Raw genomic sequence first — 21,660 nt, forward strand, 5'->3', positions numbered from 1 at the left:
ACTCAACTTTGACTGATTTCTGGCCCAACTTCGATTTGCTCTGTTGTTGTCGTGCTGCCCTGGCAGTCAAGTACACACAAGCTGAGCTTAAAGGATGCTGTGCAGTATTGACAGTGACTACTACTCTGACGATGTATACTAAATCATATCCTCTGCCACTTAAAGCTACTGTGCCCAGAACAAAAATTTAGACGTCGGGTGAGCAGTTGCAGGACCTGCTCCTAGATAGCGTCGCCGTCATCCTTCGCTGGCTCGTCGCCAATGTTTTGTGACTCTGGAATCTCCAGCTCCTGGGTGCCATCGCGATCCGCCTCCCCCATCTCGACGTCATTGCCACGCTCATCAACGTCAATCTGGTCCCAGTCTCGCCGTGCAGCGGCCTGAGCAGCGACAGCGTCTTCTCCTTCGTCGTCTTCCTCATCATCGTCGTCCGCATCGCTCCCTGCTCCGTCCAGCAGTCCGTTATGCTGCTTCGGGAACATCTTGGTCGACTTGATTCGCTCTCGTGCGGCCTTACCTCCTTCCTCATCACTGCCAGCATCACTCAACTCACTCTCATCATCAGCCTCATTGCCTGCCTCACCATCATCGCCGTCCCGCTCCTCATCCTCATCGCCATCGGCCGAGCCCTCCCCGACACTGTTCCGCCGCGAGCTCGCGATGCTGCCCCGTCGGGAAGAAGCTGCGCTGTTGATCCGGCTACCCACTTGACTCCCTGCTTCAGAGATGGCTCCACGCCGGCTCTGGCTCGGTATCTCAATAACAGGTCGTTTGCTGAGTGTGGGCGTCTTGATCGGTGGTGGCTTCGCAATCGCTGCTTCGGCTTTGCGCTGCACCTCGCGACGCGTGATTGTCTTGGCTCGGCCTGGTTTATTCGGCGGGACTGCTCTTATCGGCCCCGGACCTGGTGTTGATGGGTTTTGTTGGTTGTCGTGGATGGGATTGAGAGGTGTGACGAAGTGATGCGATGGGCTCGTGTTAGCAGTGTTGATGCCCAGACCATGCTCCGTTAGAATACCGTTTGGACCAACGTGGTCAGGCGTGACGTTGATGAAGCTCGGTCCAGCGGTGGCGGCAATTGCCTGTGGTGGCGCACGCTCTGCTTCGGACAGCTGCGACACGAAAGCCTCGTACAGGCATGCGTACGCGTCGCCGATGAGGTCGTCGATGATGCCGCCTTTGAGCAGACTATTGTTGAGCTTCTTTAGGTCGATGGCGTCTCGCATGATGTCCAGCACCACAGAGCTGGTACCGCCATCAAGCGCCCATACTTCCAACAACTCACTCAGCCTCGAGAACTCTTCGAACGAAGTATTGTCGAATAACGCTCGCTCGCGTCCTTCGGGGATCTTGCCGACGCGTCGTAGCAGTCGCACGTATGTCGTAGCAAGGTGCTCCCACACCTGCGTATGATTGATGAAATCCTGATACTTCCTCCTTACCCTCCTCACCAACTGATCCAAATTCCCCCTATCCTGCAACTGGTCCAACAAGTGCGCAAAAAAGCTCACATACTGACCCGTATACACATAGTGCCGTCCCGCGCGCTCATTCTCGGGTTTCCACACCTGGTAGGTCATGGTCTTGGTGAAGATCTGCTGCGTGAATTCGTGCTTGGCGCCCAGCGCACCAGCAATGTTTCGTTCCGAATCGTAGATGATATGCGCGGCACGGTTGATGATGCGGTGCTGCCAATTGGCTTTGTCCGCGGCGGTCAGGCGTTTGAGGACGTTGAGGAGATATTGCTCCCAGTCGGGGCCGTATTCGTCTTCGGCCATGTTAAGGCCAGTTGCGAAGCGGGAGGACTCTTTGAGGGTAGCTGCGCCAAAATGAGGACTGATGGCTTCGAGGCGCACGAGTTTATGCAAGACGGAGACGAGGCGGATGTGGGGCTCGAGGATTGTGTCGCTGGCTTTTTGGGCACGGGGGAGGGCGGCGATGGAGGAGAGGAGGGGGTCGAGGACGTCTTGGGGCGTGATTGGGTGCCGAGATTGTTGGTTTTCGGGAGATTGGAAGATTTTCCAAAGGCATTTGTGGTGGTAGTAGTGAGCGTTCCAGGGTTTGGGCCTGTTGGTGAATTTCTTGCGTAGGAGGCCGGCGGCATATTTCCAGAGTTGGTAGGGCGTCCAGGCGGCGTTCAGAGGGACTTTTGACATGGATTGGTCCATAAGATTGCTCAGGTGGCGACTTGTCTTATCTGTCTTGAAGGCTTCCATGCTCAGCGGTGGACGAGACGATGAGTACAGGCGAATAGCGAACTCCCTGAACATGTCCTGGATCTTTTGTGCTGTGTCCGTATCGTCGTCAGTCGTGCGCATTGCCATTGTCGTCGCCATCAGGAAGCAATGTATCGAGTGTCTCTCCATTGATGCGATGTCCGCACGCGAGTCATTAAGCTTCGCTGCGTTCCATATCAGGTCGTCCTCGATCTTGGCTTCGTAAATCTGAGCAAGCCGCCACCAGGTCTCCCACTTCTCGGAGTTGTGCTCCAAATCCTGTCGCAGCAATGTAGCAGCGGTGTCAAGGTCATCCGTCGGCGTCGGGCTGACCCGCTTTACGCTTCTGAACTTGGCGAGTGTGATATGACCTAGCAAGAAGTACCAGCCGTGCTTCGCCTTGATGGAGTCATCATCCTCGATTGGCAGGGTGACAAGACCTCCTTGGCCCTTGTATGCCTTGTAGAACTTGTCTGGAATTAGTTGCGATTTCAAGTACGTTCCCATCAGCTTCCTGTTCTGAAGGACGATCGGACCACTCTTGACAGTACCAGAAGCCGCTTGCACCTTCTCGATGGTATTTCGCAGTTCGCTCTTCAGCAGGTCCTTCATCGGGAGCTGCTTTGCATACATCGTGACCATTGGGATCAACGAAATCGCAGTCTTCTTGTCCAGGTTCTCGGCGGAGCAGCCATGCTCGAAATCACCCTCCGTATTCTTAAAGCGCAACTGGTACAGATCGAACATTACTTGCGCCATGTCTCCAAGATAATTGTTGGTCGTCTTCAGAGTATTGAGCTCGGACTTGACGAGTCGTACAAGCTGCTTGTTGGCGTACCGACAGTAGTGCCGCTGACCGAGCGCATGATGTGTAGTACACAAATAGTCCGCAAGGTCGTTGGCAGCGTCCGGGAATTGCTCCGCATATTGTGTTGTAGCCTCCTTGAACAGCAGATACTGAACGCACCATAAGTGGACATGCATCTCGCGGAAACGATCCTTGCTCTTTTCGTACAGCTTAGCAGATGCTGCACCCTTGAATGTGGGTGGACTCATCATCCCGAAGCGCACTTGATCCTCGTACAGCGCATGCACGTGGACGACCTTCAGGAGACAGGTGACGGCAACCAACGAAGATCGCAGATGCTCCTCGTCAAGAGCTTCCATGGCATTACTCTCGCCCGAAGCCTTGGACAGAATTTTGCTGAGCAGTTCGTCTGCGTCCTTCAGCCATTTGAGCAACGTCAGCTGTCGGACTGATTCATCGCTTGGTGCCTCAAAGACTCGTTGAATCTCCTGCACGATTGTTTCCAGGGCACGGAATAGACACGAGATCACCTTTGGTGTATATGATATTGTCGTGTAGGCATTTTGTAGACGTCTCCACAGGAATAGTCGGAGCGCTGCATCGCCAGAATTGAGGAATTGTATCAGCCTGCCTGCTTCTGAGTCTGGTAGGAGCTCGCTATCATGGAGCAAGTCGGCTTCCATGATTGGCTCTAGTCTTTCGATCACGGCAACAGAATCGTCATTCTCGGTGTCGAAGACACTCATGAAGAAGTCAAGTGTGCTCAGTCGGAACGATTCCTGCTCTGCCGCTTCGGCTGAGATGAGTGGCATAGCAGCGTTATTCGGCAAAGCAATCGGCCGGACTTCAAACTCCTGCAGAATGCGCTGCAAGTCTTGCAGGCCGGTCATCACAAATGATCTGTCCACATCGTCGGCCTTGGCTGCATAGGTGGTCGAAGCCCACAGAAACCGAACAAGGAGGTCATCGACTGATTCGGCATCGGGCTGTACCTGAGAGTAGATTCGAATGAACATGTCTGTCAAGAGCGCCCAGCGCTCCAGTCGATCAGTCTGTTCTATGCGCGTCGCGTTGTTGACTTGGCTGCTTGGATGTGTTATTGCCGAGTGAATGTCAATATGTAGCTCGAAGATCGTTAGAACCAATTCAGTCAGTCTCGCGACGGTCGTCGATGATACGGCAGGACCAGTCGAATCAGATATGCGAGTGTGCAGCTGTTCCAGCATGCTGATGAGAGGCTGCTCCGTTCGGACGAGAAGTTGGACGACCAGCTGTTTCAATTCAGCTGGCCATATCTCGCGAAGATACGACGAAGCAATACTCTTGCCATTCGTTTCCTCAATTGACGTGCAAATCGAGAGAAACCACGCAAAGACTGCGTCATACAGTGTAGTTGATGGCTGAGACAGCTCTTTGATCAGAACAGCAATATCATCTGAATGCTGCACAGGCGCTGCCGTGACCTCGTCTGGCTGCGAAACCTTCAGATGTTGCTGGAACAGTGTCAGACCAGCTGTTTTCCCAGTGAAGTCTTGGCTGCCGTGGCCGTGTAGAATGGCTTGCGAGCACTCATCAGTCCAGGCACGCAAAGCTGCACAGAGGTCTGCTGCGGGGCTGCCATGTGTGCCACTCGTCTCAAGCTCCGCAGACGAATTTTTATGTGTGCCACTAGCACTTTCCCAGAGACTGTCGCTGTTTCCATATTGGGCGAGATCCAAACGCTGCAGAAAATGATCTGCTTGTTTCAGCATGTCTGCATCGGCAGCTTTTAGAACAGTCCAGTTCCACGACTGATGTGAGGTCGGCTCAGGTACAAGTTCCTCCTCCGGAGCTGCCATATCATGCATGGATTCGCGCGCACGAAGCCTCTTACTCTTGATACGTCCTTCGTTGTCATCATTGCCGGCCGTAGTAGAGTTCCTCTTGCGACTCGGAAGCTCTGTCTGGGGTGGCGCCATAACTGGCTCGCTGACAGCTGGAACGACTGCAGCGCTCTCCTCGGGGGACTCCACAGTTTCCGTAATGGGAGCCTGGGGCTCGCTGCCGTCAGTCATCGCGATATCTCCACCATCTGCCACGGCACTTGGAGTTCTTTCAAGGTCTTCAGCCGCATCGACGAATTCGTCTGGGTTGATGTCGGGTGAGGATGACGCTGAGTTAGCGTGACTGACTTGGACACAGAGTGTGCCGATACATTCTCGTCGCCATCGAGGTGCCGTATTACTAGCTGATGAATCTCGTTGCCCATACCAAAGACTGAATTTGACGTCAAAGATATCTTCTGAATCGGAAATGTTGCCAGATCTCGCTTCGCAGACTTGCTATTCGCAATGTCGTCCCTCGAAGGAAGGAATGGATACGAGTTGTTCGATTTCCGGAGTAGAGATAGCAATAGAGGTTTGGGATGAACGCCGGCAGACCTCAGCTGGGACAAATCGTCCTTCAGAAGCGCAACAAGATCCTTCAATTCTCCGGCTGCGAAGGCTTCGTCCAAGCCAGACAAATCGATGGATTGAGCCGAGTCATCGTCCCCCGCCAAAACACTTTCCAGGCAGAAACGCGCGATCCTGGGGGTGGCCAAGACCTCCGCGACGCGGGCAGCTTTCTTCCACAAATCAATGTCCGTATCGTCGCGTTCTAATGCCTCAGCGAAATTCTTCAATCCGATATTGCAAGCCTCATCGTAGTAATCCTGCGCGATCTTGGCCGCAGACGTCCCAGATGCTTGGTGTCGAGCGTAGTCCAGCTCAAACTGCCCGTGATTCTTGTGTGCCAGATAGACCAGGTGTGGGATGGCATTCGCAGATGACTCTGCTGCATTACTGGGCAGGACTAAGACTGGCTCAATCTCCGTGGGCAATACCGGTAAAATTGGGGTGTCGTCGACCAGATCGTGTGCGAATTCAGAGAGTGCCTCCGGATACTTGAATAAGTCGGATCGAAATAACTCGTCGTACGCTGTCCGAGCCTCATCATAGTACAAAGGTCCCTGAGAGTGAAGCTTGAGCGCAGTCTGATAGAGCTTGAACGCTTCCTCTGTCTGAATTTCTTTCGTGTCGTCGATCTCCTCCTCGGATTCAGACTCTACGTTCAACGCCTTGAATCCAGACATGATCAGCCGATGTCACTCCAACCATCGGACTCCAACAGCACCCTCCTCAGCGTCGACGAGGACTCCCCTTCGAATGAGCGATGGTGATGAAGTGTGATCAGAAATATTGGACATGGAAGGCAGCATAAGAACAACGCGACTTCTCGACGTGTAGTCTAGGTCGGCTAAATATCGGCGGCCTGGCCGAGACGTGTTCACCGCGCACAAGGAGGCATCGCATGTTGTTGAGTTTGATCATATCACCTGCAATTGAAACAGACACTTAAAACGCAGTCTTAACACGGTCAACTCTTCACTGTCACGCACGCTGCCACAGACTCGATGGCTGGCACTTTGCCGTGAAGTATCAGTAGAGCCCAAGCGGCATCTGCAAGCAGCCCAACGATCTAAGGACTGCGCACGAATAGCATTACCGCAGCAATGGTCGCGCCGGCGGTCCCCGAGATCATAGAAGACGATGACATTGGTCTCGCTGTCGATGCCCGAACAGAAAGTCTAGCTGGGCTGCGCGAGCTTGGTCCACCTGATCTGGTCCATCTGGTCAAGCAAGGTGTCAAAGCCACCAGCAAGCAGACTGGCATATACCACCATGTCACCGGCATCGATGCATCTTCCTCTGCGAGTCTCGCCGCCTATATCAACACCCTAACGTACAACCCTGCGGACAAGTCCAACAAGGTAGTGTCAGGGTTATACTGTTGTTACAATGCTTTTTCTCATCTGGACATGAGAGTGGAGGTAAAGATCCCAGGCGGCGTCGAAAGCTACTGCGTTGACGAGCGTGGAGATCGAAGAGTTGCGACCGCGAATCTGTGGCTAGAGACATTCCTCTGCGGAGTGCTGCGGGCCTACTTCTACGCAGATGATGGATCGGGTGATACAATCAAGAAGATCATAGGCGTGCGGCGCTTCAACCCTATCACCTCAACAGAGACCGAGCACAGGTTTCTTGAGGCGGCAGAAAAGTTGTTCTTCAGTGGGCGGCAGCTCGGATCGGATCCGGAAATACAGATACCCAACGTCACGTCGAATCATCTCACGGCTGGACTGCTTAAGTATCTCAAGACGACAGGCCGCTACACGTCTGGAATCAATCTGTTCGAGAAACTCCGGACGAAAGATGTTGAGGTCTCAGCACTGCTCGCGAAGATCCTGCTGGAAGGCGACGAAGAAGTACAAGCTGTGCGAATGCTGTACGAATCACTGCAGGACGTCCCAATGGACTACTCCTTACTTGACGCCCAAGCAGAGTTCTGCCTGAGTAAGGGCGAGAACGAGCTTGCGCTCGAATGCGCGAAGCGTGCTGTCACAGCAGCGCCTTCGGAGTTCAGCACCTGGGCCAGGCTATGCGAGGTCTATGTGTCTCTGGAACATTTCGGCCTTGCACTACTGACCCTGAATTCGTGTCCAATGTTCTCGTACCAAGACAAGGACTCGCCGAGGATGCCAGAGCCTTCCAGAGTCCTTCTGCCCGTCATGCAGGAAAGCGTCCTGGATGAGATCGATGAAGGGCAGCCTCGGGCTGGCGAAGGCTACGACCAAGTCCACGTGTCTCTCCGGAAGCTACAAGCAGCTACGTATCAGGGGACTTTCTTAAAGGCATATAGTCTCTTGACAGACATCGCAGCAAGGATAGGATGGGATGCGCTGCTCAAGACCAGGAGCCAAGTCTTTGTGATGGAGGAGGAGTACAGAGCAGAGCGACATGCTTCGCTCACGCCGAAGATGCCATCAAGCAGAAACGCCAGCACTACAGGATTAGCAGGCACACCTAATGGTGGGGAGCCTTATGGCCAAGCCGATGACAATAGTGCATCTGATGACGAAGACGAGAAGACTTTGGCAGAGTCGTCACATCAGGGCGGACTCAATGGGGATCGGATCCAACAGAACTCCGAAATGAGCGCGAATGAATCTATGGAAAAGCCTCTGCCGACCATAAAAGCTGAGGAGGTCAAATCTGGAAGCGACGATCCTGATAGTACGAATGAAGATCAAGGGCAGTTCCAGAACAAACGATTGTGCGAAAGATGGCTCGATAATCTCTTCATGGTACTGTACGAAGACCTAAGGATCTATACCATTTGGCGGACGGAGATGAGCCAGTATCGTCAACAACAAATGCAGTACAAGAAATCTGCCGCCGAATGGGAAATATTGGGTGACCTGGCTGAACGACTTCACCACAACAACGAAGCTCTAGAAGCATACCAGCAGTGTCTGAACATTCGCTTCTCGCCCAAAGCAATGAAGGGCCTGCTCAAAATGTACGAAAGCAAAAATGATACGCGAAATACCCTAGCGTGCTTGATCAGGCTCATCACTTGGCAATATAGGTGGTATTCAGAGGTGAGTTTTGTACGTCGACCAGGCTGTACAGTTTACTGACTCTGTCTAGTTCTCACCTGAGCTCCTGCACTCAATGAGAAAACTGGTCGAGGAGGAAGGAGCCTTGAAGATACGGAGCATCATTCAGTCGACAACCTTGCCACAGCATGTCATGGATCTGACGCATGAATATGCACAAGTTCTACTCGCTTTTAAATCCACGGGCACAGATGGCTAGTGTCCATGCGGCAAGTGCCGTAGCCGCCGTGGTGGCTCATTCAACCCCGTGTTCTACACGAACAAACTTGCCCGCAAGGGGGAGCCTTTGCAGAAACTAATAGATGAGGGTTGGCAGTATCGCAAAGTGCCCAGGTCTGAAGTCTTCCTGACGGGAGGCATACTTTGAGCCTTACTCTGAGACATCCTGAAGCGACTATTCTTAGCTTGCATATAGACGGCTGTTGGGCAGACCGGTCAGGCGCATGCCTTCAACAATCAAATGACAAGCACCGTTCCACCTGCCTTGCCAAGACTAGGCAACCACGCCGCCCCAACGACTACCTTTAATCTTCTCCACATGACGCTGTAGATGCCTTCTTTCCTTTCCCTCACACAAACAATTCCACTTACTCGCATCTACCATCCACAACGAAATTCGGCATTCCCAACGAGATTATTTCATTGACTGCACGTTATCGTCCACAGACCACATATCCGTCCAGCTACACCTCTCCGACCGACGCCATCCCCGCCATGGCAGCCCAGAAGCGTATCTCCAAGGTAACCCACTCCAACGACCGCTCATTAGCCCAAGCTGACACCACTAGGAACTCGGCGATCTTACGAAGTCAGCGCCGTCCGGTGTCGCTGTTAGCCTTGTCGACGAGGCTAATCTCTTCACATGGTCCGTCACAATGGAAGGCCCCGCCGGATCACCATATGCTGTATGATCACTCAAGGTCGGCCTGACGGTCTCAACAAGCTAACGTCCGACAGGGCGGCACCTTTTCCCTTCGCCTCGAACTTCCACCCGACTATCCGTTCAAGCCACCAACCGTCCGCTTCACAACCAAAGTCTACCACCCCAACATCTCCAACGATAGTCCACCCAACTCCGGAACGATGTGTCTCGGCATGCTCAAGGCTGACCAATGGAAGCCATCGACAAAACTCACGGCTGTCCTCGAGTTCACCCGACAACTACTCAAGGAGCCCAATCCCGACGACGCCGTCGAAGCCAAGATTGCAGAGGTGTACAGAACGGATCGAGCAGCTTTCGAGAAAGAGGCTAAGGACTGGACGAAGCGTTATGCCACCGGACAGGGGAAGAAATAGGAACCTCCCGGAGGGCCTCCCGCAGGGATGTTTACGGAGACTATCAACCCGGTATCTGGCCCTGGACCGAGGACACCTCCCGAAAGTCGGATACCCCACCGCGTCGACCTAACACAGAGGTACGCAACCCATTCAGCCCTAAGCCGTGCTCTAGCAGGGGAGCGGGCTCAAGCGGATCAGCCTGATGACACCAGTCGACGTCATCACAACGCCCCATTGCCAGATGAAAGAGATGTAGATTTACTGGACGTCCTCGAATAGCGAAGAGGAGCTCATGCCCTCCAGCGCAACGACCCAAGCGGGTTTCGTCACACAACTTCACAGCTGAACGACAGGACTGTCAGTGAAGATCTGATGAGGTTTGTCCGATGGCAAGAAGAGCGATCAGGACAGACGTAATGGATTTAGCTATGATGAAACATATCATCAGGTAGAGAGCTGATCTTTGCGAAGCTTGGGAGAGGGCGACACGATACAGAGACGATTGACCGAACGGTTCACTCTGTCAGGACGCGCCAGCTAGATCTCGTGGGCCGAATGTAACGAAGGCACAGCCCACGTTTCCTTTGTGACCCGACAAAGTCATGCGAGAAGGGACTCTTGCGCGATGGCGGATGCCGAGTAGCTACAGTCATCGTCATGATTATTCATTTACTCGACCGCATTTCTGACTTTGGCTCTAGTCCTCCATCTCGTCATCTTCCGCTTCTTCGTGCCCATCCTGGTCCTCCCACCCGTCTTCACCTTCCCCATCCTCGTCTGCCTGTCCGTTCATGTCCATCTCCTCAAAATCCTCGATGTCAAAGTCACTGCCCACTTCAGCTTCCTCGTCCTCTCCAGCCCCGTTTTTGCCAGCGTCTTGCTTGTCGCCGCGCTTCCGCGCTACATTCTCCCTCTGCACCCGTCTCCTCTCCTCCTTCTCCGCCCGCCTTGTTTTCCAGCGATCGTCCAACTCCGCGGTCTCTTCTGATGATTTGCTTACAAAACTATTCCACATTACTCGGCCGTCACAGAGGCCTTCTTCGACTTTGACTAGAGATAGTTCCATGCGTGGGCCGAGTTCGTGGAGGGCTATAGCTCGTTTCTGGAGTCGTTGTTGTGAGGCCGATGTTGAGGGGTCCGGTTTCCGGTCTGGCTGAGAGGCGTCCTCTTCGTCGTTGACATCAGCGTCGGCAACAGAAGCGTTCCGATCCACAGCCGCAGCCCGCTCATCTTGCAATTTCTGCCGCTGTTTCCTCGACAGCACCCTCTGGTGGGTTTCCGTCTCCAGTACCTCAACTTCGTTCTCCGACTCGAGCTCTGTGTCGCTCGCTGAAGTGTAGCCTGCGGCGGAGGGGTCGAGAAGATAGTCTGCTGCATCTTCCAAACGGCCTAGATTGGGCAGCGCCGCGCCGGAAGAAGACTTGTTGGACTGTTTCTGGGAGCGTCTCCGCTGCTCAGCGGCGTCGAAGCGGCGGACTCGTTTCGAGATGTTGGATTGGCGGGTCGTGATGGCGTAGTGCCGGAGGGAGAGCGTGAAGGGGTTGGAGCCTTGGTCGGATTCTGTGGTATTGTTGTTGCTCTTCGAAGGAGTGGTCTTGGTGGTCTTCGGTGTCTCACGATTCAACAGCAATATCCGCTTTATGCTGTCCAAGCGAGTACTGCTGGGCGTGATGGCCGGGAAGATGCCTTGAAAGACTGTTGTGAGGAGCGTCTCGAGTTGCTTGTGTATGGGGTCTTGGTCTTTTGCTGTAGTGTCCTTCTCGTCTTTGCCCGCTTTTGAAGCCTGCGCGAAATTATTCATAACCACCAAAGGCGCATTCGCCCAGATCCCCAAGTCCCCGCCCCTCGGCCGCTTCATATTCTTCTCAACATCCTTGCACAGACTATATCCCTCCACGCGAAACGTCAGCGTTGGTCCCCTCGGCGCGAGACAGATCCGTAGATGCACATTCCCGTTCTTCGATCTGGAAAACAGAAAGAGGTGAGTGACGCCCAGAGGGCCGGACATGGCGATGTAGTCCTTGAGCTTATTCGCTCGGCGCTCGCGGAGGCGTGAGGCGGTATCTGGGGACATGAGGCGGCGAAAGTCGGCGGTGAGTTGAGAGACGGACTGGCCCACTGCGCTGGCGTGCAGCCGGATGACCATGGATTTGGTGGTCGGGGGCCCGGGCGGGCATTTTGGCCTGTGGTAGCGGCCGGCTGTTGAGTCTTTCGCTTTTTGGTCTTGTGCGCCATGCTGGGACGGTGATCTTGTGTGCTAGAACGGGGAAGCCTAGATGAGCGTGGACTACGATGTTGATGGACTTGTTTCAATTCAAGTATGCGGAGGATTTCCTTATCGATACCAAAATCGAAAAAATTCACGGTCAGAAAGACCAAAAGCGCGACTGAAGCTGTACTGGCATTTGGGTTGCCGTGTGCATAGCTGTATATAAGTCCTCAGCAAGGCTTGTTAACACATCCATTAGACGATCGACGTACGCGGCAAGGTCTCGAGGTTGCCCCCTCCTTAGTCAAGGACGCGGTGCGCTTGGTCGACTAGGCGCAACAGACCAGGTATGTCAGCAATGTGAATCTCGTTGCTGCTCAAGAGAAGGACATCTTGAATCAGATTGATGAGAATCAAATGGATGATGTAAGTACAGCTTTGGTCAAGAATCTTTCCTTGAGGAAGTGAAAATGTCTAGGAGCGAAGTCGCATCCTTCGAAGTGCGAATGGGCACTGAGATCGATTGCTTCTGCGTGTGACACTGCTCCACGTCACCCGAAGTGCCAGCAAAGTTCCGCCATCAGTGCTTCACCACGGTGAAGATCATGAGTGAGCTCTCCGGGAAAGACTGTCATGATCGGTTTGCTGCCTTGGCCATCAAGGTTCACGTGTACGTGACGATCAGCTGCCTAGGGACGAGCTTGATAAAGGTGAGGCTTGCACTGAGGACGACTCCTTCCCTTTCAGACCACATCTTCCAGTACATTCTTTGCGGTCACACTTCAGACACGATCGCCATCACCGAAGACCAACATCAGCGAGACCTTAAGATTCGCAACAATGTCGATTGCTGAAGGCGAACCAATGGCCGATAACGACCGAAGCGTGGCTGATGACGAAGAAAGCATGGCCAATGACGATCGTAGCGTGTCCGATGAGAGTCAAAACGCGTCCGATGAGGATCAAAATGAGCTTTCAAAGGGCGCAAGAAGTCTCTGTCAGGTTGCCCTGGAGTGTAGCGCAGACGCTATGCTCAAGGAGCCAAACTCATACGATCTGATTTCCAACCTACCGTGGAAGCTTCAACAAGATCTGTGGAAACACCTGTTGGATGATCGACGAGAGCGACAACGGCTCGAAGAAGAACTTGCAACGAGAAGAGACCACTTGATCGACTGGGAGTTGGACAATAGTGTCGACAGGAACTACGATTTCATTACAGCACACCCGGAAGACTTCTTACAAGGCTCTGTCAAAGAAGATGACTCCTGGTCAACTTTTCTCGACCTGGCCTTGGGTTCATCCTTCCCGGACTTGCCTATCGACCGCGACAACTGGGACAGAGCGTTTATGACCGAGAGCTCAACAGCCTCTTTGATTCGCTTCAAAATCGGTGGTTGGGGAGATTGTCCTGAGGTAGATCAACTCATTTCAGCAGATCTCATGAGAGCGCGCATGGCCGCTCTTAAAGATGCCCCTGCCTGCGACAAGTACGAGGAACGCAAAGATGGTTCACGATTGCTTTCGATTAAAGGAGTGCTGCTCGTGGAGATCGAAGTTGACACATGGTCCGACGAGCCCGAGCCGAACTCAGACTATGTCAGGTGTACCGTGCCCAATGACAGCGAGAGGAGGCGAATTGCAGAGCTGTACATCAACGCTTTACTCAGTCCGATCGACTTGGAATATTCCCTTGGTTTTAACTCGTCTTGGAACGGCAAACCTTCTAACACCAACCTGTGTGGCAGAAATGCTTTCGCCAGACGCGCCCTGAAGGAAATGGGCTTTTCTGCACACGAGGATGCCAATGACGAAGCCTGGGAGGCCCACAGAGACTGGGAACGTGATTGCTGGTGGCATTGATGCACAGACCCTGCATGATCAGAAGATCGAGGACACTGATACATGCCCAAGCAACCACACTAGCTGATCGGACAAAGCTAAGTCATTGCCAGGCAAGTGGTTGGAGGGGCACTCACCGATCAAGAATACCTTATGCAGGACATCTTACACTGCAGATGTCGAAAGGGCCGGGGCTATGTGGATGGTAAAGCTCAGTGTGATGGCGCCCGTGGTCTGGATAGCTTTACTGCAGACGATTGTCCGTAGGCAATAACGAAAAGCCAGATGCCGATGAGTTCCAAGTATACTCTGTGCTCTTGGCGCAGCGGATATGCATACACATTGCCGTATATTAAGTCGTCTACCTATGTACCAGCGCTAGTCGATAGAGATCGTGAGGATCAAATATCAGAATGGACGTCAGGCGAGCGGCTCATCGTTCAACAGTCGAGATCCACGGTCATGAGGTAACCACATTTACATCCCCGTATTTGTTTTACCGACCAAGGGGAGACGCAACGATTTGGACCTCTTCTTCTCCGATCTTGACCGCTGTTGGCAGGAGCTTTGAGCTAGCTGTAAATACTGTACAATGCGTAACGTTCTATACAACTGGGATCGCATGCGGCGGTACAAATTGCCTCAACGGGTCAGGCAGATAGATAGCCTAAGCATGAACATCTCCGTGGACCTGCCCTCGCGTGGGCAATCAACAGCGCGCCGTCCCCCTTCGCTCTTGTCCCCTGGCACGCCCAGCCATGACTCACTCACTCAGCAACATGGAACTTCATCTTCGCAGTCAACGGACTAGTCGTAACGTCATAGTAGTGCTTCAGCACAGGCCCATGGTCTTGGAGATCGGCAATCTTATCGAAACGCTGGACTATTCGACAAATCGTGTAGCCCGCTGTCGTGAGTGCGTATTGCTGGCCGAGACAGATGCGGGGACCACCGCTGTGAGAGGGAGAATCGTTAGCATTGTTCTTCAGGGGAAGTTGAGGCGAAGAGAGGGCAGGAACTCACTTGAAGGGCAGATACTCCCACCCCGACTTCCGACTGTCCCATCGATCGGGCTTGAACTCGACGGCGTCAGGACCGTAGAGATCTTCGCGCTGGTGCATCATATGGACCGCATAGTTGACTTCCATCCCCTTGGGAATGAACACAGGCGACTTCTGATCAGGACCACCACCGACAGGGAGGGTGGTGTCTTGAGTTGCCATGCGAGAATTGAAGGGGACGATAGGAAACAGCCGCAGCGTCTCAGTCATGACTCTTTGTAGGTAAGTGCATGCCTTAAGGGACGCAAAGTCCATCTTCTTCGGATTCTGGTATGTACCAAAGTCCTCGATCACGGCTTTGCGGAGTTTCTCGTAGATGTCTGGGTGCAAGGCGAGCTCGTAGAAAAGCCAGCCTAGCATGCCGGAAGTTGTATCGCGACCAGCCAGCAAGATGTGTAGAAGTTGGTTGCGCAGCTCGATTGGATCCTGTGTTGCCTGAGCGAGCTCTTCGGCGAAGACGTACTTGCGGGATCCGTCTTCGACGTCTTTCTCACCGCGTTGGTATGACTCCAAGGCGCGACTGACCCAGTGATCGGCGAAGCGGTGGATCTCTTTGATGGACTCGCGATACTCGGATGTGGTGTACAGCCAGTGCCAGTCTTGTAGGCGGAACTTGGTGGCCATGGCCTTCATACCTGTCGTGAAGGCGGCGCCGAACTTGACCCAGTCCAGATCAGCACCATTAGAGGCTTTCTCAGATCCGGGCAGGGCAGCGAGTTGCGAGCCGACGCTCTGGCCAAACAGGAATTCGGTAGCCGAGTCGAGTGTGAGTCTGAAGAAGATAGGAGACAGGTCAGTCTGTTGCGTCCACCCATCAGAGCCAGGTTCGAGGAACCGCATGATGTTCTGTACGTGTACTTCTTGAGCAGCAAGATCGGCAATGTTGTCCCGTGCGAATTGTGGTCGCAGAAGTGCTCTCGAGTGCTCCCAGCGTTTGCCATTATCCGTGAAGATACCAGCTGTCGTCCAGTGTTAGCAGATGTCCGATCTGAGGATGGCAATCGATCCTACCACCGAAGATGCCCCAGAAAATCAGTCGTCTCTGCTCTGGTAATTCAAAATCGTTGAACTGTGTGGCGAGGAGGGCTTTGACATTCTCTGGCTCACAGGTAACAACGATCTCAGTGCCTGCCATGTTCTGAACCCAGGTGTTCACCCGCATGTCCTTCCATACCTGCGTGAGGTGGTTCGGTATGTCGAAGGCTTCATCCGCCTTGAGCATTCCGTGCACGAAGTCAAGGCCTCCGGGCCATCGAGCAGGACGACGGGCTGGGGACTGGCAGTTCCATTCGCGTGCCAGACGAGCTCGCTGCCGCTGCTGAAGGATTCTGTTCGCCAGCCATGCTAAGGCGACGAGGCCAAAAAGGGGGAGTAGGAAATACATGCTTACGCCTCGATGTACAGGAGTTGTGAGTGGCGCACATGCTGTCCTTATACAGAGGTCCAGGCGAACGACTTACTTGACTAGCCTCGGGTTCCAATGAGAGTTAGGTTCCCGGGGGAGGGGTCATCAAGCCTGGTGTCGTTTGACCTCACCACTGGGCATGCTAGAAGCAGATCTGTTGACCAATGGCAGGGAGCTGTGAATCAAGACATTTCCTGTTCGATCGCCGTTCTTGTAATAAGAGTACGTGGTACTGTAGGTTTAGCGCGCAGTACCGTTTTCTGATTTTCCAGATGTGGCATTCCCATTGCAGTATGAAGGTCGCAAGAGGCACTGTTCCTGTCAGCGGGGTATTGGACAGACTCGCAGTCATTCCCAGAGCCACTCTGGGTCCGATCTGATTCACGGACTCATCGTCGGTCGCTCATGGTACTCCTGCCTTCTTCGCTGCATTTAGTCGCAAGGAGACAGTGATCGATGTTCACCTTGGCAAAGTGCTGGGGGCTAGCGTCGCGCAGGCTTCGACCTGTTCAGGGAAGTGCGACGGCGTGTCGCGACAAAACTTGCAGGTCACTTCGAGGAGGCAGCCTTGGTCGTCATTTCCCGAACATTTTCTTGACAGTTCAGGGCCTGAAACTCTGAAGTAAGTATGCTTTCATCATCGTCGACATTAAGCGCGGACATCTAAATGGCCAGATGCGGCTCGACTGACATGACTGTCACGATACATGAAGGTGCTAGGTAGGTACAGAGTGATCTCGATAAGCGCGTACGCTGCGTCGCTGCCGAGTCGCCCAGTGGGCCAAGGCTGACATAACATCCCCGGTGATCCAGTGTCAAGTCGCCAGGAGCGCTGCATTAAAAAAAATTATCGCAGCTCTTCGCGCTAGTATACTACAGCATGCCAGTATGTGAAGTTCCAAAGCGCCCGGCGAACACGCTGACACCGCCATATTTGGAGTGGATGATTGAGGCCGATATCCATCATTACAATACTGCTGAGATGGCAGTTCCCGTCACCAGATTCTCAGCATAGTACTTTACACACCGGCTCGGCGCAAGTAACGGCGCAAATAATACAATAGTCATTCACCGTCCTGATCCGCGGAGAAGTTCGACTAACCGGAATTATGCTGAGATGAACTTTTGCATATCTGTAACGGGGTCAGTAGAGGTTCGTACCTTCAAGCGGTCGAACTCACTTTGCAGCCATTCAACATATTCTTTCTGTTCCTTGTGCTCGATGATGACGGGCAGCATCTGCGCGAGCTCTTCGTTGATGCCACGTTCAGCGATGTACTGCTCCAACATGACGCTCAGATCCGAGTCGAGGTTGGTGAACGGAGGTCCGGCGTAGGGAGTGGTGTGGTCGTCATCGGCAGGAGGGTCAGACACATAGCGGAGTCTCTCAATCTCGATCGTGCCATCCGTGGCTCTCGCGACAAGTTCGATGCTCGTCTTGTCCGGCTTCGAGATTGTGATGTCGAGATCGATGGGATATGATGGACGGGGTGCTTCGTCCGCAGCTTCTCCTTCGCGATCGGCAGGCGCAATGGAGTCCTCCGGCGCGACATCGATGGCGCCTCCTCGTGCACCTGACTGATTTATTGTCCGCTTCGGTTGATCGTAGAAGTCTTCGTCGCCCAAAGCGCTATCTTCTTCTTCATCGAACAGCTCTTCGGCGGCCGAGTCGTTGTAGTCGAACATGCTCAGGACCGACACCTCGACTTTGATTCTGTTGCTTGTCAGTGGAGCACTCTACCAGACCGTCGAACTACTAACGTTTCGTTGCCGAATTCTCTTTTGAGTATAATCTCATTCGTGCCCGGCCTGCCAGTGATCTCCCAGATGCCTTTGGCCTTGAAATTCTCGATCTCGGCGGGCTCTGATTCCGGATCGCTGGTCTGGCGCTCGAGCTCGTACTCGCTTTGAAACTTCTCAGCTAGAACTTGATCATCTGCAAAACGATCGATTAGCTACGATGCTTCCATCTAGACCTTGAACGTACTGTCGCCGGCAGGTTCTCTCCGTGCTATCGATGTCGAGAATGACGGATATGTGAGCTTCTTGACTGGCTGCCACGACGGCCGTGGCGACGCTCTCGATGCGATTGAGTAGCAGCGAGATGAGATGGGTCGGAAGGACGCCGATTTGGGCACTGCGCGGCCGAGAAGCCGAAGAGAATTCATATTGACGGCGATGACAAATGCGCTGATTGAAGCAGGCTGTACCAGGAGCGCGATCGGGAAGGAAGAAAGTCGCACTCGATAATTAGATGACAGCAAAAAGGTTTGAGTCGTGAGTACGAAATATGAAGATGCGCGTCAGGTGAAAGTCTGAAATTCTATGGGACTTGAAGATCCTCGAATGCGGCCCCACTCTCCGGCGCAGAAGCCCAAGGATTTCCGCCGCTGCTTCTCGGGCTGGTTTCCAAGCTGTTCGGGCCATAAGCTGAACATTTTCGGCATGTCCAGGGAATCGCAAGATTCCGAGTCAAGGCGGGCTCTGAGGGCTGGAACCATTTCGCACATCGAGCAAGGCATTTTGAGATGAGGCTCACTTGAGCGTCAAGGCGCACAAACAATCCATCATCAATTTGCCCGCCAGGGAGGCCGCTGGAATACATCTAGCGTGTATGTTATGGACAGAGCAAATTCTCATTTCTTGGCCGAACAGCTTGGCTCTTCACACTACTACTAAGACTTTATTCCTCCCGTTCGATGCCAGGGGGCGCTTGACCCTCATATGCTGGTGGCGGCTGTGCCAGTCTCGAGAAGATTTCCCGTCTGATCTTCTGCAGCTGCTGACGTTCTTCGGCTAACCGCTCGGAGATCTGGATCATTTGCGTCTTTGAGTCTGCAGTCCGTTGTTGGCTAGCCTGCACATTGTGTCGCAATACAGCGGCCGCTCGCTGTAGGTCAACGGCACTGGCCTGAATCTTCTGGTGAAATGCTAAATCCGTGAAGATATTGTCGAAGAAGACGTCAGTGATGATAGAACCCTGGGCGATGTTGATCTGAGGCAGAGGCGTGACCAGTGACGACAAGGCCTGGGCCTGCTGGGTCAACCGATAGCATTCGTGGGTTGCCATCTCGGCGCGCCCGAGTGCCGATCTTTCCAAGTAATCCCTGCAAAATTGATTAGCCTTGTGTCGGGAGAAGGGCGTAGGCTGGAAGGTAGGATTGTGAGGCTAATCAGAGCAGCTTCTTTGTCAACCCGAGACATTTGCTCGGGCGGTCTTCAATGCAACGCTCGTTTCCGGATACAAGTTTGACGTTGGGAGAGCAACTTACCAGACCGCACCTCCGCCGAAGATGTCGCCCGTGGAATAGGACAACGCTTCTTGGACCTGATTCTGCGCAATAGCCATGACCTTGGCAGCTTGGGTCAGAAGAGCCAGGGTCTGCTCTTCGGCTTTCAGTGCGCTTTCCAGCTGCTGATAATGCCCTTGAACGTCTTGTACGAGACCTTCTTGGGTGTCCTCCTCGGGGAAGCCAGGCGTGTCGCCCGCAAACACAGACTGATAGAGCGCATCGAGATCGTTCTGTGCTGTCTGATGCGTGGAGGCGTCCGGTTCCAATTGTGCTTTGCCAGCCTGCGCTTCAGCCATTTGCCGTGACAGCTTCTCTCGCTCATCCTGGGCCTGGTGCTCGCTTCTGAGCGCTTCGAAATACTCCTTTTCTTCCTTGTCGGCCTTGACAGCAAACTTCTCCTTCTGTCCGGTGGCTTTGTAGAGAAAGCGACGCGTTACAGATTCATTATACCTGCAATTGATTAGCCATCGTCCGTTGCTGAATCAAGTGAGAAAGCAGAGGTAGATTCTTCACACGGAGGTCATTCTAGCGAGTGTCGAAGATCATTTTGACGAGCGTCGAAGGTCATTCTGACGAGTGTCGAAGGCCATTCTGACGAGCGTCGAAGGTCAATCTGACGAGCGTCGAAGACCAATCTAACGAGTGTTGAAGATAATTCTGACGAGTGTCGAAGACGAATCTGACGAGTGTCGAAGATAATTCTGACGAGTGTCGAAGGTCACTCTGACGATTATCGAAGGTCATTTTGACGAGTGTTGAAGGCAATCAATGGTGAAGAAGCAGGAAACTGAGAATGTACATACTTGCGATGATCCTTGTGCTCCTTCTCCCGCTGCTTCGCTAATTTCTGTAGGTTTGCATTATTGCGAGCGATGGTAGCCTCTAGTTGCCGTATGTATTCTATTTGCTGCTTCAGGGCCGGCGCCGCATAGTCAGTCCGTGCAAGGATCCCAAGCAATCTTTCGTTGTTGGCGGAAGCGTTTCTGATCTGATCTTCGATGGACATTGTAAACGATGCTAGTTCTGTCTTCTAATAATTGGTATTACTTGTGTAGATGGATTCGACACCTTATGGTTGACAGAGGGATGAAAATGCAATTGGGTTGTTGAGAAGTAATAGCAGAGGCCACCTGAGTACCTTCGAAGTTGTTCAAATGTTTCCGTCACCATTTGGAAGTAACGACCAGCACAGCCCGCGCCGTCATGGTTTAGGTCAAGCGCCGAACAATTGCCAGGTGGAAAGCTTGGCAGGCGGGAATTTATTGCGGCACAAGCTGGTGGCTGTGTCAACTGCGGCCGACAAGCTGAAGCGTTACGATAAACCCTTTGGTGGAAAGCTCGAGTCTTTGACAAATCCGTCTCTGGTGATGCGAATGAATTTGAGTGTGTTCAGGCCGGCCCAGTCACCACTCCATCTCTCAAGCTTGTCGCGGTCTTCGGGCTGCCGAAGATCAACGATCCAGAAGCCAGCTTTGTACTCTCGTTCTTCAGCGTTTTTGTGCTCAGTGATGCGCTCCTCAACTTTGCTGGGAGGACGACCTGGACGACGTTCTGCCTTTGCCTGAGCTAGTTCATCGTCGTTCCTTCCTATGTAGCCTTCGGTCAGGGCCTGGAGCTCTGCTTCTGAGAGTGCACCCGAGCTGCCCTCAAGAGCAGATCGAAACCAGTCTATGCGGTCCACGTAGACTTTGTTTGCTCGAGTTGCGGCGTCCAAAATCTTGATTAGCTTGTCTTCTCTGGCACCCGCACGTCGTAATCGATTGGCATCTCGGCTGTTTTGATGAAGACTTGTGAGTTTGCCGCCTTTCTTCTTGCTGATGTGCTTCTGCACCTTATTGAGAGACACTGGCATGATGATCGAAATCCTGTGCGACGGTTTGCTTTCCTTTGCGAGTGGTACTATTCGACCCAGTGCCGGTGTGGTAGACTGAACATTTAGTGTTTTATGGCAAGAAAAAACGAAGGGTGCGTCATTCAGAACTTTCGATAGGCGGAAGCAGATCCTCGAGTGGGGCTCGAAAGCTTAACGGCAAGCGCGTCCTTGCGCGTCGGGTAGGCCCTTCGTCAAC

General features: G+C 53.2%; 9 protein-coding genes across 9 annotated transcripts; 3 read left to right on the forward strand and 6 right to left on the reverse strand.

The window, feature by feature from the left end:
* Positions 1-221: 221 nt before the first annotated feature.
* AB675_8318 (Histone transcription regulator-like protein) lies at positions 222-6,136 on the reverse strand (the record flags this gene model as incomplete). The annotated part of the gene is made up of 2 exons (XM_018148755.1): positions 222-5,149; positions 5,275-6,136. 2 exons carry the CDS (start codon positions 6,134-6,136, stop codon positions 222-224), a joined length of 5,790 nt encoding a protein of 1,929 aa, XP_018004547.1.
* A 420-nt stretch (positions 6,137-6,556) lies between these two features.
* On the forward strand, positions 6,557-8,702 carry AB675_8319 (uncharacterized protein; the record flags this gene model as incomplete). The annotated part of the gene is made up of 2 exons (XM_018148756.1): positions 6,557-8,485; positions 8,535-8,702. 2 exons carry the CDS (start codon positions 6,557-6,559, stop codon positions 8,700-8,702), a joined length of 2,097 nt encoding a protein of 698 aa, XP_018004468.1.
* Positions 8,703-9,217: 515 nt separating this feature from the next.
* AB675_8320 (Ubiquitin conjugating enzyme E2 B) lies at positions 9,218-9,799 on the forward strand (the record flags this gene model as incomplete). The annotated part of the gene is made up of 3 exons (XM_018148758.1): positions 9,218-9,244; positions 9,292-9,408; positions 9,461-9,799. The coding sequence occupies 3 exons, from the start codon at positions 9,218-9,220 to the stop codon at positions 9,797-9,799; spliced, it is 483 nt and encodes a 160-aa protein (XP_018004758.1).
* A 679-nt stretch (positions 9,800-10,478) lies between these two features.
* Positions 10,479-11,927, reverse strand: AB675_8321 (Ribosome biogenesis protein SSF1; the record flags this gene model as incomplete). The annotated part of the gene is made up of 1 exon (XM_018148759.1): positions 10,479-11,927. The coding sequence occupies one exon, from the start codon at positions 11,925-11,927 to the stop codon at positions 10,479-10,481; it is 1,449 nt and encodes a 482-aa protein (XP_018004485.1).
* A 903-nt stretch (positions 11,928-12,830) lies between these two features.
* On the forward strand, positions 12,831-13,853 carry AB675_8322 (uncharacterized protein; the record flags this gene model as incomplete). Its single annotated transcript, XM_018148760.1, has 1 exon — positions 12,831-13,853. One exon carries the CDS (start codon positions 12,831-12,833, stop codon positions 13,851-13,853), a length of 1,023 nt encoding a protein of 340 aa, XP_018004448.1.
* A 746-nt stretch (positions 13,854-14,599) lies between these two features.
* Positions 14,600-16,115, reverse strand: AB675_8323 (Cytochrome 52A12; the record flags this gene model as incomplete). Its single annotated transcript, XM_018148761.1, has 3 exons — positions 14,600-14,786; positions 14,856-15,852; positions 15,905-16,115. The coding sequence occupies 3 exons, from the start codon at positions 16,113-16,115 to the stop codon at positions 14,600-14,602; spliced, it is 1,395 nt and encodes a 464-aa protein (XP_018004248.1).
* Positions 16,116-17,405: 1,290 nt separating this feature from the next.
* AB675_8324 (Mitochondrial acidic protein MAM33) lies at positions 17,406-18,466 on the reverse strand (the record flags this gene model as incomplete). The annotated part of the gene is made up of 4 exons (XM_018148762.1): positions 17,406-17,431; positions 17,480-18,012; positions 18,060-18,234; positions 18,286-18,466. 4 exons carry the CDS (start codon positions 18,464-18,466, stop codon positions 17,406-17,408), a joined length of 915 nt encoding a protein of 304 aa, XP_018004458.1.
* A 515-nt stretch (positions 18,467-18,981) lies between these two features.
* AB675_8325 (uncharacterized protein) lies at positions 18,982-20,597 on the reverse strand (the record flags this gene model as incomplete). Its single annotated transcript, XM_018148763.1, has 3 exons — positions 18,982-19,405; positions 19,571-20,041; positions 20,395-20,597. 3 exons carry the CDS (start codon positions 20,595-20,597, stop codon positions 18,982-18,984), a joined length of 1,098 nt encoding a protein of 365 aa, XP_018004225.1.
* Positions 20,598-20,903: 306 nt separating this feature from the next.
* On the reverse strand, positions 20,904-21,443 carry AB675_8326 (Translation machinery-associated protein 16; the record flags this gene model as incomplete). The annotated part of the gene is made up of 1 exon (XM_018148764.1): positions 20,904-21,443. The coding sequence occupies one exon, from the start codon at positions 21,441-21,443 to the stop codon at positions 20,904-20,906; it is 540 nt and encodes a 179-aa protein (XP_018004610.1).
* Positions 21,444-21,660: the final 217 nt, after the last annotated feature.

The sequence above is a fragment of the Cyphellophora attinorum genome (genome assembly GCF_001299255.1).
Source record: "Cyphellophora attinorum strain CBS 131958 chromosome Unknown Contig3, whole genome shotgun sequence".
Lineage (NCBI taxonomy): Eukaryota > Fungi > Ascomycota > Eurotiomycetes > Chaetothyriales > Cyphellophoraceae > Cyphellophora > Cyphellophora attinorum.